The 14,531-nt window shown below is 41.0% G+C and overlaps 1 protein-coding gene across 3 annotated transcripts in view; it reads left to right on the top strand.

Moving 5' to 3' along the window:
• DOCK8 (dedicator of cytokinesis 8) overlaps window positions 1-14,531 on the top strand; it is a 201,185-nt gene that overhangs the window by 119,637 nt on the left and 67,017 nt on the right. For all 3 annotated transcript variants that reach the window (XM_072959507.1, XM_006217184.4, XM_072959506.1), the window contains 6 exons: window positions 6,842-6,959; window positions 8,415-8,485; window positions 9,568-9,706; window positions 10,332-10,433; window positions 13,426-13,521; window positions 14,228-14,462. In XM_072959507.1, coding sequence (XP_072815608.1) covers window positions 6,842-6,959; window positions 8,415-8,485; window positions 9,568-9,706; window positions 10,332-10,433; window positions 13,426-13,521; window positions 14,228-14,462 — 761 coding nt within the window. The remainder of the gene's footprint in view (window positions 1-6,841; window positions 6,960-8,414; window positions 8,486-9,567; window positions 9,707-10,331; window positions 10,434-13,425; window positions 13,522-14,227; window positions 14,463-14,531) is intronic.

Here is a 14,531-nt window from a genome sequence, read left to right as displayed (position 1 = left end):
TTAAGGGGTGCATTGTTTGTAGAGAATTTTTTTTAAAAAACAATACAACTTAAAAGAATTTTTGTAATCACACAGATTTAACAAAACATATCACTTAGCATTCTTGCTGGTAAGAAATATGATGATCCTTGGGAAATGCATCTTCTTAAAACAAATTCTTAAGCAAAGTCAATTAATCTTCCTGGGAGTCAGCCTTCTGGCTTGCAAAAAGGGATATTGGACTAAATTCTTAGGAAGTTCCCTTCCTGCTGTGTACTCTGTGGAAAGTGCATTCAGTATGGGGCAGAACACCTGAATGCCCGTGGTGATGATGTTTGACTACATGGGTTGTCACCCCTTTGGAAGCGGTGTACAAAATCGTTGACCAGTGTGGTGGGCTGTGTGGGAGAGGCAAGTGGTGCCCCTATAATGGAATATAGGAGTGGGTTTGGTGACAGCTAACTTGCTTATCCAGTCTGGCAGGACTACTACTGTTGTGATTTACACAGACCCTTTCATCTAGCTACTTCAAAGCATTTTTACAAACTCTGCCTCATTATTTCTTCAAGCACAGCATAAAGAAATGTTGATTGGTATCTTTTCAATTAAGTCAGAGATGAAGAATAGAACTAAAAGGAATTCTTCCAAAAGTATACTGCATTGCAGAGGGACAAGATATATAAAGTGTTCATCACCGCTTTGTAATTTGCAAAAAAGGAAATAATCTTAATGCTTATCTTTGGAGGCCATTTGTGTAAATAATGACATCTTCATAATATGGAATCATGTTTATTTGTACTGGGGAAATGGTCATAACTGAACAATGATAAAAGACCACAAAGATAAGGTAAAGTTTTGTATATAAAATATTTGATAAAAATGTTTGTTCAGAGGGAAAAAGACCAGAAGGAAATTCTCTAGTCTTAGCAGTGATTTTCCTCAATGCAGCGGGATATCAGATGGTGGCTGTTTTATTTTTTTCTACTTTTCTGTACTTTTCAAGTATTCAAGATTTTGAAAATGGATACACATTATTTTATAATCATATATTATTTGCATAATCATATGTACATACGATCATGATATAATTCTGAAAGAGAAAGAATGATGAGTGGCAGGGCCCAGTTAAGTAGGACGGTAGGAAAGAACCCTTTGAGGATCTGACACGTGAGCTAAAACCTAAGAGATGAGAAGGAATCAGTCATTTCAAGAACCAGAAGAAACTCTTCTGGTCAGAGAGAACGACAGCTACAAAAGCCCTGAGCTGAGAATATTTGGAATATTCTAGGCCTTGAAGAAGGCCACTTTCTGAAAAGTAATGACTGGTAAAATCAGAGAGATCACCAAGGGCCAGGTCATGTAGGGCCCATGCAAAGATGTTTAGGAACCCCTTGTAGGGTCCTGACATAATCTATTTTACACTTTGAAAGATCCCTCTGACCAATACACGAAGAGTGGATTGTAAGGGGCAAGTGTGGAAGTCAAGAAACTGGGAAAGCATTGCAGGGATCCAGATGAGAAATGAGGGTGGTTTGGAGTGGAGGGTGTAGGTTGGGGCATGTGTCTGACTTATTAGCTCTATGAAGGGAATAATCATCACCTAGCTATCATTTACCAAGTTCTCACTCATTCATGTGCACTACAGCCCTGTAAAGGAGGCACAATTATTAAGCCCGCTGGGCCTTTGGAAAAGCTAAGTAACTTGCCCAAGGCCGGCTCTCTGCCTTCAGAGAACCACTCCCCGACATAGCCACTCCATAAACATCAGCTCTGCTGATAGGAGTGGTGGCAGCGGAGGTGAACAGGGGTGAGCAGAAAGGGATATCCACCTCACACATATCCCCACACCCCATCTGTGAACTGCCTCCTTCCACCGTTCCACGGCCTCTCCTGATGGCATCTGAGGTTCAGCTATATCTACCTGAATCAAAGTTGGGCTCCCCCAGTTTGACAAAGGCAGATTTGGAAGGCATCACTGAGACAGCCATGTTGTGGAGTCGAAACAGTACTAAACTGGATCCTGTGCCCACTCCATGGCTAACTCCCAGAGTGCACTGTCACTTCACCTCTCACGGCCTTGGCTTCTCACTGATAAAAGCTGGGGCTCAAGCGAGGTGCCTCCCAGTTGGCACACCCCAGGATTCTATATAAATCCCTTCACTGTGTCATCCATGGTCTGTCATCTTTTTCCTCGGGAGGCCACCTACATGTCACTGACATTTGAATCTCATTGAGTATTCTGCCCATCATCTAAATTTAATTCTTTTCCTTTTGTTGAAATCATTTTCTCACATTTATCTTCTTTTTCACTTGAATATAGGAAGTAGTCAGTTCACTTGACCATTCACAGTCCGTTATGACTCTATTAAAACAGAGTTCAATAAGTGGGTAAGATGGTATCTAGAAAGAGCTGGAAACAGAGACTAGCAGGCAAAGGGAAATGTGTGTGCCAGATGCTACAATGCCAGGGCAATGATGCTACAATGCAGGAAGCAGAGTGGCCTGGGGAGGTCAAAGGACAGAGCAACTCAAATCTGTTCCCAGCACGGTGTCACCCCCATTCAGCCTCCAGTGAATTGCCCAGTCTAGAGAGACTAAAGTAAGACATAGGAAATCCTATTCATTTGCCTCCATGGCTTTTGAACTTGCACATGCAAAATAGTGGCTCCTGTGTGTTCTTGGTAGAACACACAGTGTTCCAAGTATCCTTTTCTCTTCTGGAATACCCGAGAGCATTTATTATTGTGCAGGATATTTCAGTAGAGAATCCTTGTGCTCTAATGTTTCCTTCTTTGATGTGGAGTGGTCCTCTGTAGCCAAAGTTTATTTTAATGTTTTCCCAAGTGATTCCTCAGAATATTAGACTTATGAAGTATACTGTGAAAGAAGAAATCAATGAAATGAGTTCTGAGGTCAAAACATTTGGGAAAAGGATCAGAATCTCTCCCCCTCTAAGCAATTCTCAAGGCACATTGGCCTGTTTAGGTTGGTTTACCCCAGTCTTTCCCAGTAGCATTTGATAACCTACCCCCCTCCACTTCCCTGCACACTTGTTAACATTTTACAGAGGTTCTGTAGAACAGGCTGGACCACACTGGTTTGTGGTGTGGTTTTCAGTGCCCACCAGGCTAATGGAATTAGCCTTAGCTTGATACCTGGTGTAAGACTAAAGGTTTTATGACAATCAGTGAAATAAGTATCTTTGCTCTTAACAACGATAAATTGTATGAAACAGATTACAAAATCAAATTTCAAACTCACTCTGAAAGTGAAACTAGATTATGGCTTGTGATTTTTCTTTTAAAGAAGGCCTGCTTCCCACTACTGACCCCTCTAATCTCATATCTACTTAGCTCTGAGGGTTGCTCCCATTTCAAAATGGTCAGAGATTTCCTCATATCCTCTTACCAGACCAGAACAGAGGTTCTGAGCAGGAACCCACCTGTCCCTGGCAGTTCACAAGGATACTCTCAGTGGCTCTCCCTTGCACATTAGCTTTGTAACATGGCTTCTGCTTTATTTGTGCATCTGGAAACAAATTATTTCGTTGGGTCAGTCTGCATGTCCATCAGACCCAGGTCCACTCAGCCCATTCATTTGGTCTTGTTCAAGGTTGTGGTTATTAGTGTTGTAACTGCTGATATTGTCGTAGCAAGGAAAAGCCATGGAGTAAATTCATGGATTTATGCAAATACTGGTCCAAAAAGACCATCTTCGTGACATGCATGCACTCACACACAGAGGGAGGGTCATTGTGGTTATCACAATGAAGAGGTTAGGGCTGGAGAATGGAGTCAGTGTCAGCCTAATGTTTCTCTTTTGGTTTTCCAGTCCCTGACTACCCCAGGTCTCATAAATCAAATATTAAAATGTTTCCTCTTCTGCCTCATACTTGAATATTGACTTTACATTGACTTGTTCCAATGGAACAAAATTTACACGTGAGCATGGACCCAGTAGGTGGCATTGACTATATCTATTAAAGATAGGATGTTTGCCAGGTATAATTGTATAGATCTGTAATGCACAAATTCACATATATAGTTCACAGATGCTCAAATGGGAGTGATTTTGCTCCACCTGGGGACATCTGGCAATGTCTGGAGACATTTTTGATAGTCACAACTGAGTAGGGGGAGATACTGCTAACATCCAGTGGGTAGATGCCAGGGATGCTGCTGAACATCCTGCAGTGCACAGGACAGTCCCCCCAACAAGGATTGTCCAGTCCAAAATGTCACTAGTGGTGAGGCTGAGAAACCCTGGCATTGATTCATATGCAAATCCTTGTAAAGTTTTACCAAAATATTCACAGAGGGGAAATCTGGTCACCTGAACCTCCTTCTTGGTCACTGCCCTCCTGGTGTCTAGTTCACACAAAGGTTGTTTTGTCATCTTGAAGCCTTGCGGGCAAGAACGTGTCTGTTTGGGAGAACGTGTTACTCAGGAGTTACAACAGTGGTCCAAGAGTGAGGAGGACAAGACACTTTCCCAGAGAACATGACACTAACGAATTGAATCAGTTTTTGGTGTACTGTTGATGGGATCCAGAAAATTAAGGTGAGCTTGTCTCTGAGAGATGTCATAAATAACAGTGTGAAAAGGCCATTCTTATCATATTTAATGGGAGTCTTACCTGAGGGAATATAGCTTAGAGGTTAAGAGCATACTTCTGGATCCAGACTGCCTGACTTCATTTCCTGATTGTCATTTCCAACCTATATGATTTGGGGCGTTATTTAACATCTCTATCTCATTTTTTCCTCATTTGTGATGTGGGGGTGATGCCATGGAAATAGTACCTACCTACAGGATAATTGTGAGAAACTAAACAAACTAATACATAAGAAGTATTTGGAACATTGCCTGACTTAGGATAAGTACTATATAAATGTCAGTATCACTGTTGTTTCTTTAATTCAGGAATGTGATTAACTGAAAGTATAGGCATTTATTTGTTCATTTATTCAAGTATTTTTTAGCACCCAGGTACTGTTCTAGCTGCTCAGGATACATCAGTGAATCAAAAACATCACATAAAAATCCCTGCCCTCATGGAGCTTACCTTTTAGTGGATTATACTAGTAATATTGCAAATAGAAAGAAAAATATACAAATTTGTAGTCAGTCTAGTACCTGTCCTATAGTTGTTGAATAGATGAATATATTATTCATAAGGTTGCGTTATTCTTATGCAGCTAATTGGGCTTGGAGGTTTGAACTGTCATCTTAGATGAGAAAAGAAAGTCAAAACAATACAGAACGTCATGCCAATAAGAAACTGAAACTACTATATAAACATTAGAAAGAAAAAAGAGAAAGAGGAGAAATGAAATTAGGCCATCATCTATGGCCATGAGTTTTGTTTAAGATGAGCTGAATCTTTTTTTTAAGTATAATTTTTTAACATTTTTTTATTGATTTATAATCATTTTACAATGTTGTGTTAAATTCCAGTGTTCAGCACAATTTTTTAGTCATTCATGGACATATACACGCTCATTGTCACATTTTTTTCTCTGTGAGTTATCATAACATTTTGTGTATATTTCCCTGTGCTATACAGTGTAATCTTGTTTATCTATTCTACAGTTTTGAAATCCCAGTCTATCCCTTCCCACCCTCCACCCCCCGGCAACCACAAGTCTGTATTCTCTGTCTATGAGTCTATTTCTGTCCTGTATTTATGCTTTGTTTTTGTTTGTTTGTTTGTTTTTGTTTTTGTTTTTTAGATTCCACGTATGAGCGATCTCATATGGTATTTTTCTTTTTCTTTCTGGCTTACTTCACTTACAATGACATTCTCCAGGTGCATCCATGTTGCTGTAAATGGCATTATGTTGTCAGTTTTTATGGCTGAGTAGTATTCCATTGTATAAATATACCACATCTTCTTTATCCAGTCACCTGTTGATGGACATTTAGGCTGTTTCCATGTCTTGGCTATTGTGCTGCTATGAACATTGGGTGCAGGTATCATCCTGAAGTAGGGTTCCTTCTGGATACAAGGCCAGGAGTGGGATTCCTGGTTCATATGGTAAGTCTATTCCTAGTCTTTTGAGGAATCTCCACACTGTTTTCCATAGTGGCTGCACCAAACTGCATTCCCACCAGCAGTGTAGGAGGGTTCCCCTTTCTCCACAGCCTCTCCAGCATTTGTCATTTGTGGATTTTTGAATTTTTTAAAATTAAAGTATAGTCAGCTACAATGTGTCAATTTCTGGTATACAGGGTAATGTTGCAGTCATACATATACATACATTCATTTTCATATTCTTTTTCATTATAGATTATTTTAGGATATTGAATATAGTTCCCTGTGCCATGCAGAAATAATTTCTTTTTTATCTTTTTTTTATATAGTTGTTACTGTTTGCCAATCTTGAACTCCCAGTTTATCCCTTCCCACCCCTTTCCCTAAAGTAACCGTAAGTTTGTTTACTGTGTCTGTGAACCAGTTTCTGTTTGTAGGTAAGTTGATTAGTGTCTTCCTCTCTTTTTTTTCTTTTTTTAGATTCCACATATGAGTGATACATTTTTGCTTTCTTATCTTTGTATCAAACATATCGTTACCTATAGGCAGAATTTCACACTGCAAGGCATTAAGACTTTCTTAGCAGCAGCAGATACGTCTTCATGTGTCACAAAACACATGAAGTGGGTTATTATCAGATGACTGCAGCTCAAGAGGAAGCATCAACACTCACTCACTCATGCCTCCGAAAACACTTCCCTTCTGAAAGGAAAAACTCCTTCAAAACGATCACTTCATGAGTGCAGGCGTTAGCATTCCCTGAAGAACTTGGTTAAAATAAACTCTAGACCTTACTGATTGGTTCTTCATCTTTTGCTTTTTTCCCAGAAACCTTCTCTATGTCTACCCACAGAGGCTGAATTTTGCTAACAAGCTAGCATCTGCCCGGAACATCACAATAAAGATCCAGTTTATGTGTGGAGAGGATGCCAGCAATGCTATGCCGGTAAAGAGGGAAATAAACATTTGCCTCAAACCAGTGTGGGCTAAACATCCCTTGTCAATTCACGCAGACAGAATCCAGGCAGGGCTCCTCAGCTTTCTTTCCTCGTCTAAGACAACAGTGTGTATTGATTCAGGCCAGCACCACCCCAAAAGTACAGAGGCTTTTTAGGCTGGTCCAGTGTTGGTCCCAGAATACTGATGGGGAAACAGGGCCAGTCTAATGTGAAAGCCTCTTTCCTAAATTATTCCACAGTGAGCTGTGAAGTTTGGAAGTGCAGATCATTTTAGAGAACTGAAAAATATCATGTATTCTTTCCATACCACCCTAACAGCCCTCCACCCTAAGTAGAGAGATGGTCCCAATGTGTCAGCCATGTTTGCTATATGTACTTCCAGATGTACTGCAGGACACACGTACCCAAGCCCCGATCCACAACTAGACATGAATATGAAGTACTGCCCAGTGATGATAAACACATGTCATCTCAGCACCTTTAGGAGTGGATCTTCATCCTGATGCAAAATATAAATCAAATGATAAATACATAATACATTGTTCTCTAAGGAATCCAGAATGCCAGAATTTGAATTATTTTAATCATTTGCCATTAAATAAGTTGGGTGGTTAGCTACTGTTATTTTCTTTAAGTCATAGAATTCAGCTAATATACCTTTCTAGTGAAGTCATTTTTTCCAGTTCTTCCTTTGTTCAAATATCTACCTTTTTTTTTTTTCTAACTATCTTCCTAATTTCTCACCTACTTCCCACTGCAAGGTGTCCTCTTGCAATGGTGGTGGGAAAGAAATCCTAGAGGAGGAACCGCCCACCCCATTCTCTCTGCTCTGGCCCCTGACAGGTCCTCCAGGACAGCCAGGTACAGCTGTGCAGATTCTGATGGTAGCCAAGGCACCCAGCGTGGGGTGAGTCAGGGCCAAATTCCAGCCTGTTCTCCACTCACCAAATGCTGGGACCTGGCGTGGGCAGTACTGCATCTAGTAAGGAGGGTTCTTTTTTCTTTACCCAAAAAGTGAATCCACTTGTGAAATCATGTGTCTTTATGGCCGAATCAGGCCCAAGGAGGTGACTTTTTCTCAATAGCATAAATGTGTGGCCAGCAAAGGTCCTGATAACCCAAGTGACCAAGGGAAAGAGCCTAGACCAGGGATCTCTCATTAAGGGCAAAACTATGTCATGTTGTGCAGACCTACCAGCAGAGGCAGAGTCGGGGGCACTGGTTTCCCAGTCCCAGAAACTTGTAGCCCTCTGGGATCTCAGTTGACCCTTCATAGCCAGTTCTCCTGCATCAATGTGCAGTTGGGCCAGTTGTAGGACTCAGCATTCTTAATATACGAAGTGCAGCTCTGTGAGACCAGAACATCCTATTGGACTGATAATAGTTGATATGATTTACCCAAATATCACAATTAACTTGGCCCTTTCTATACTGGTGAACAGGTCATCTTTGGAAAATCCAATGGGCCTGAATTTTTGCAGGAAGTGTACACAGCCGTTACATACCATAACAAGTAAGTATATTTCAGAGCCCTAAACACATGCCAAGATTGTTTCCTTATCTCCTGGCTTTTCTGAATCCTTTAGGTGATTCCTCCCAACAGTTTTTATAATTCAGGGACTAAGGTAGAGAGGAAATCCATGCCAGTTCCCTGATTCTGTGTTGGAGACATACACTTTTTACCATTAACTGTAACTGGGAGAAGATGTCTTTAAGAACCTAGTATTGTTTTGACTTTTCTGGAACCGTCTATTCTTCTATACAGAGAGATTTTATGGTGTTACATAAATTAATTTCTTGCCTTGCCTTGAGATACTAAAGGGGCCAGAAACCAAATCTAGCCCTCCTTGCTCTGTCTCCTTGTCTTCTACACACCACTCCACACCTATACCTCTACCTACTTGAAGAAGATTTGAGTTGACCAAAGGAGAAATGGAACACTCATTTTTATGTAGGTAAATTGAGTCACAGAATAGGGTCTAAACTGTTATTCACATTTCTAGGTAGGGAAGCAACATCTGTAGAGAGTCAGGTGGACTTGGGTTTGGTCCTGGCCCAATTACCTTGGCCCATTTAAGTACCTCTCTGAACCCACCCTCCTGGATTGCAATGAGGATTAAATGAGTAAAGTACACGAGGCCCTTAGTAAACTACTTGGGACTTCATAATTCAATAAAATCAGGTTCCCTTTCCTTCCTGCATCATTCATTTCCCCCAAATCCTTTGATGCGTGCCGGCCATGAGCCAGTCCCTGTTCTTGGGGTAGAGATAGAAAAGGAAGTCACAGAAGACTCCGAGCCTCATCCCCTGTGCAGATTAAATTGTTGGATTTTTCCATTGTGTGCAGGGATTTTTTTTTTTTCCTCCTGACAAAGCTTTTAGTTTGTGAGTAGCCTTATGTAAGTGAAATGAATCCAGTGACAGGAGCTTGGTCTCAAGAACATCCAGCTTAGGAGCAGACTGATGTAAAATGAAAAGCAAAGCATCAAGCAGGCCAGTTCTGAGGGGCAAAGGGCCCGTGATGTTACAGTTTATAGTCAGAGAAGCCATCATTCTTGCTACAAGTTATTTGTGTGTAATGTGCTTTTGAAACAGGTCTCCTGACTTCTACGAAGAAGTGAAAATTAAGCTCCCTGCTAAGCTCACAGTCAGTCACCACCTCCTGTTCACCTTCTATCATATCAGCTGTCAGCAGAAGCAAGGAAACTCTGTCGAAAGTCTCCTGGGATATTCAGTGAGTTGTTTTCCACTTTCAGGTTCACACTGAGGTTGATGGTGCCTCCGAGGGCCCTGCAGAGATAAACAGCTCAACTTTATTCACTTGCTTTTTTTCCTGTCAGAAGTAGCAAAATGTGGCAAACCAGATGATAGCAAAGAGCAGAGATGACTTGACTTAGCAAGTGACAAATTTCAGAAACAAAAGCTAGTTGTGACAGATATTGAAAGAATCCTCATTTCTTAAAAAAAAAAAAAGCATTGCTGTGTCCATTATTTCTAAATTTTACATATATGCTTCACACATAAACATAGCTCTTTTTTCTCCAAGGGGAAAAAGTTATCTCTTTAAAATATATAAAAGGTAAAATAAACGTTGATGTTGTCCAGACACACACAAACATTGGCTAGAAAGAAAAATGCTACTACTTTGTCTCTGAAAGCAGTGAATCATTGATATTACCATCTCAGGAACTCTCAGGGAATTTAAAATGCAAAGAACTAGACAGAAATTACTGCCCCAAAAGAGCCCTGGTCAATACCTAATCATTATTTAGTTGCATTTGATTATTGTGAACTAGATAAATTGCCAGAATTATATGCTGTAATAAATGCCATTTTATTCTTTACATCATCTGTTTCAGTGGCTGCCAATTCTCTTAAATGAACGTCTTCAAACTGGATCCTACTGTCTCCCAGTTGCCTTGGAAAAGCTACCACCCAACTACTCCATGCACTCTGCAGAGGTAAGCAGCAAGCAGGCCATAGCTGTTTCCTGTCTAGCCGTGGTCTTGGTCCACCTCTCCAGACCCACTTCTCATCCCCTTAAACATGACCAAGGATGCTCAACATGTTTTTGGCAGCAGTCATCTGTGAGCACGTGGTGTTTTCTGAGAGCACCTTGTCCTGATAGGATGGGAGAAATACCTGGCTGTGAGACCTCATTCATTTGGACTGTCACCAGTTCAAAAGGTTTGGTAAATGCAGCCAGTACCCAGGCAGTGTTACCTTGAGTTATCTACCACAAAAGGATTTACAAAGTATCATGTTATTAAAGGGGAAGCAAATAGAGCCCACCTGTGACAACAGCTGCTCCCGGCACCGCTCCTTACCAAAGGTTCCCGTGCCAGATTCCATCCATCTCTCCTCAGGGTCAGTTGGCACGGTCCCTAGAGGGATTTGGGGGCTTTTATTCCTCTGAAGATCCCAATGTTAATGGTCCTTTCCTTCACCCTGTTTCCTGTGCTGCCTCTTGCCCATCCGCTCTGGGCAACCCACCCATTTACAGAGAGCCCCGTGAGCCCTCCATTCTGCACCAGCTCCCATGCTTCTCAGTCTGATTGGTGCAGGTTTACCTCAATAAGTATTATTTTGAAGCAAATCCCAGACATTGTATCATTTCATAAGGGCTCTTTTTTGAAACCGTCACAATACCATTGTCACACCTTAAAAATTAATAATAGTTCCTTGATACCTTCAAATATCCAGTGATCAAGTTGCTAATTATCTCATAGATGTCTTTTTTTTTTACAGTTGTTTGTGAATCTGGATCCAGATAAGGTCCATACGTTGCTATTGTTGCCATGTCTTTTAAGACTCTTAATCAATAGATTCCCCATTCACCTCTTTTGTTTTCCTTGCAAATTTCAGTTGAAAAATTTCCTAAGAATTTGAATTTTGTTCCAACTTTTAGAGTTAACTTTCTTACCTACTCTGACTACCCATCACCTGTTCCATTTTCTATTTTCTTTTTTACCCTGGAGAGAGAAGCTTCCTTTACCGTGGGCCACAAAGGAATGCCTGGCTTTAGATCAAAACTGCTCTCCCCAAAACCACCTAAGATCAACCTGAATTGTTCACAGATATTCCCTGATTGTGATTTGGACGTATAGACCCTTGCTGAAGCCCTCAAAACCACCTTTTCATCATCACGTTACACATTCTAATTTCCTAGAACGTCCAATTCCCTTAATGCTGCAGAACAAACTTATGTTAGGAGACAACCAAAACTGGATCCAAAAATCCAGATTCTCCCATGCCCTAGCTATGTGAACATGCTTACACTCTCTGAGTAAGGGTGAAATCTATTACCTGCCTGTAAGGTTGCCGTGAACATTAAATGATACAATGCATATCAAGTAATAAATTCAATGCTTAAGTAAATATTAGTTCCTTTTTCCTACTTACCCTAAACTATCTTTATCAATATACCCTCAGCTTCTCCTGATATCTTTTAGACCTGAACTGTTCAGTACAGTTGCCACTAGCCACATGAGGCTATTAAAATATGACTAGTTCAAACTGAGATATGCTGTAAGGATAAAATACAAACTGGGTTTCAAAGACTAAGAAGAGAAAAATGAATGTAAAATATCTCATTCATAATTTCTTACATTGATTATATATTAAAACAATAATCTTTAGGCTATATTGGGTTCAATAGTATTAAAATTATCACATTTTAAAAAGGTTTTTTTTAATGTGGCTACTAGAAAATTTTAAGTGACACATATGACTCATATTATGTTTTTAGTGGATAGCGCTACCTTTAGATCAAAGATGACAAATTCCAGTGTCTCAAGAGTCAGACTCGTTAACAGCGAGTGCCAGGTCCTGGTGGAATTTGTTCCTGCCCATGGAAGGTACCAGCCACTCCTACATTCCATAGATCCCGTGCTAGAATATAGACCAGTGTTATCGTATCTCCCAGTCTCAAAAGCAGTTTGAAAGTAGCCTTTCACGTGAAATTCTCTGACTTTCAAATTTTGACAACGAATTCAACAAAGTTTCCAACGCTGGGCCAAACCGCACTTGTCTGGGTTGGATCCAGCTTTGGGTCCCAGTTTATGACTCTGAGATAATTCCAAAGGTCCCCATCCCAAGCACACATCCTACCCCTACAAGTACAGCCTGCTTCGTCTGTTAAAATGCAAGACACAAAGTCCACACTCCTGTGTCTGGGTCAGCCTGGGTGCCTCACTCAACACTGTATGATGTCTCTAGAGATGACAATTCCAGTGGATTTGAAGGCAAGAAATGGCCTCTAAGAACTGCAGGGCTATAGATATATAAATGGTATAAAAGAGTCATTTTGAGTGATTAAAGCAGGAGCCTAGAAGGAAACATTTTCTTCTGCTACTTGGAAACATTTTGTTTAAAAGGGAGAGTAACTGCAGGCGCTCAAACACATTAAGATTTCAGGTCTTGTAAAAGATATTCTGCGCTTTGACATCCTTGATTAACTAGAAATTAATTCTTGACATCCCTGATTAATTAGAAAATCACTGAGATATTGCTTTATTTCAGTTCCTAGAATCAAAGTTTATCATTGCTGGGTGGAAGTTTAAAGACAGATCACTCAATCCAAACCCCTGCTTTCAGCATGAGAAAACAAAGGCCCAGAGTTTCATTGACTTGTCAAAGTCAGAATAGGGGGAGGGAATAGCTCAGTGGTAGAGCATGTTCTTAGCATGCACGAGGTCCTGGCTTCAATCCCTAGTACCTCCATTTTAAAAAATTAATTTAAAAAAAATTCCTAAGTAAAAATAATTAGTTTGAATCAGAACTGAACTTGAACCCAGAGCTCCTAACTCCAAAGCCAGTTACATTAGTTTTCCAGGGAGTTCTGTATTTGTAAAACCCTGACATTTACAGTCAAGTCGCTTTGCTCTGCTTGTTAGTAATCAGAAAAGGGAACTGAATTGCTAACTTTATTTTCCTTATTTCCTTTTAACACAGAAAGTCCCTTTACAGAATCCACCCATTAAGTGGGCTGAAGGACACAAGGGAGTATTCAATATTGAAGTGCAAGCTGTTTCTTCTGTTCACACCCAGGTAAGGAGCATCAAGGTCAAGTTCAAATCAGAGCCATAAGGCTAATAGTGAAGACAGGGCACAGCAGAGAAACCTCTAAGGACAGTCCAATAAAAAAATCAACGAAAATCTTTGTGATGGATAAAACAAAAATCATCCTTAGTTTTTTGTGGGATGTTGCAAGCCTGTTCAGATGTTATTTGTTGTCTAAATAGAAAGACTGTATAACAATGATGAGCACCTAAGTGAAGGAATCTGGTTCCTGCCCTATTGGCTGAGAAATTTTGTGGAGAGACTTCATTTAAGCACTTTCCTGCGGCTGTCTCATTTCCCTCTGTAATTCTTGCAATTCTGCCATTTCTCCAGCTTTTTTTCTTCTTTTTCTTTTTTTAATTCTTCTTCCCCTCCTTTTTCTGCCACTGTCCGAGTTTTGCATCTGCTTAGACCCCTGTGCTGACAGTGTGTTTGCTTGGTTTGCTTGTCTCAGCTCACAGAAAACATCAGAGTCCACATTATTTTTCTTCAGTTAACAGTTTTTGAGAGGCTCTATTTGGTGCACATCACCCTGCAAAGAAGCTCACAACCGGGGTCTGAAACATCCCTGTCTTAGAACATAAGATCTGAAACATGGAGGAAGAGTTTCTGCCTAGAAGGGGTGGTTTGATTGTGTCTGTGAATCCATCGGTGAGGGGCCGAGACCCACGAGACCTACTGTCTGCCTTCCCAGGACAACCACCTGGAGAAGTTCTTCATCCTCTGCCACTCCCTGGAGAGCCAGGTGACCTTCCCCATCCGCGTGCTGGACCAGAAGATCAGTGAGTCAACGCTGGAGCACGAGCTGAAGCTCAGCATCATCTGCCTGAACTCCTCCCGCCTGGAGCCACTCGTGCTCTTCCTGCACCTGATGCTGGACAAGCTCTTCCAGCTGTTTGTGCAGCCCATGGTCATTGCTGGCCAGACAGGTAGGGGACCCGGGGGGCCGGAGGAGACAGGCAGGGCCTCGTTTTATGAAACATGATTTCCCAGAAGTC

This window comes from Vicugna pacos, chromosome 4, assembly GCF_048564905.1.
Source record: "Vicugna pacos chromosome 4, VicPac4, whole genome shotgun sequence".
NCBI lineage: Eukaryota > Metazoa > Chordata > Mammalia > Artiodactyla > Camelidae > Vicugna > Vicugna pacos.
Note: the sequence above shows the minus strand (reverse complement) of the source record. Positions and strands in the feature narration are given on the sequence as shown.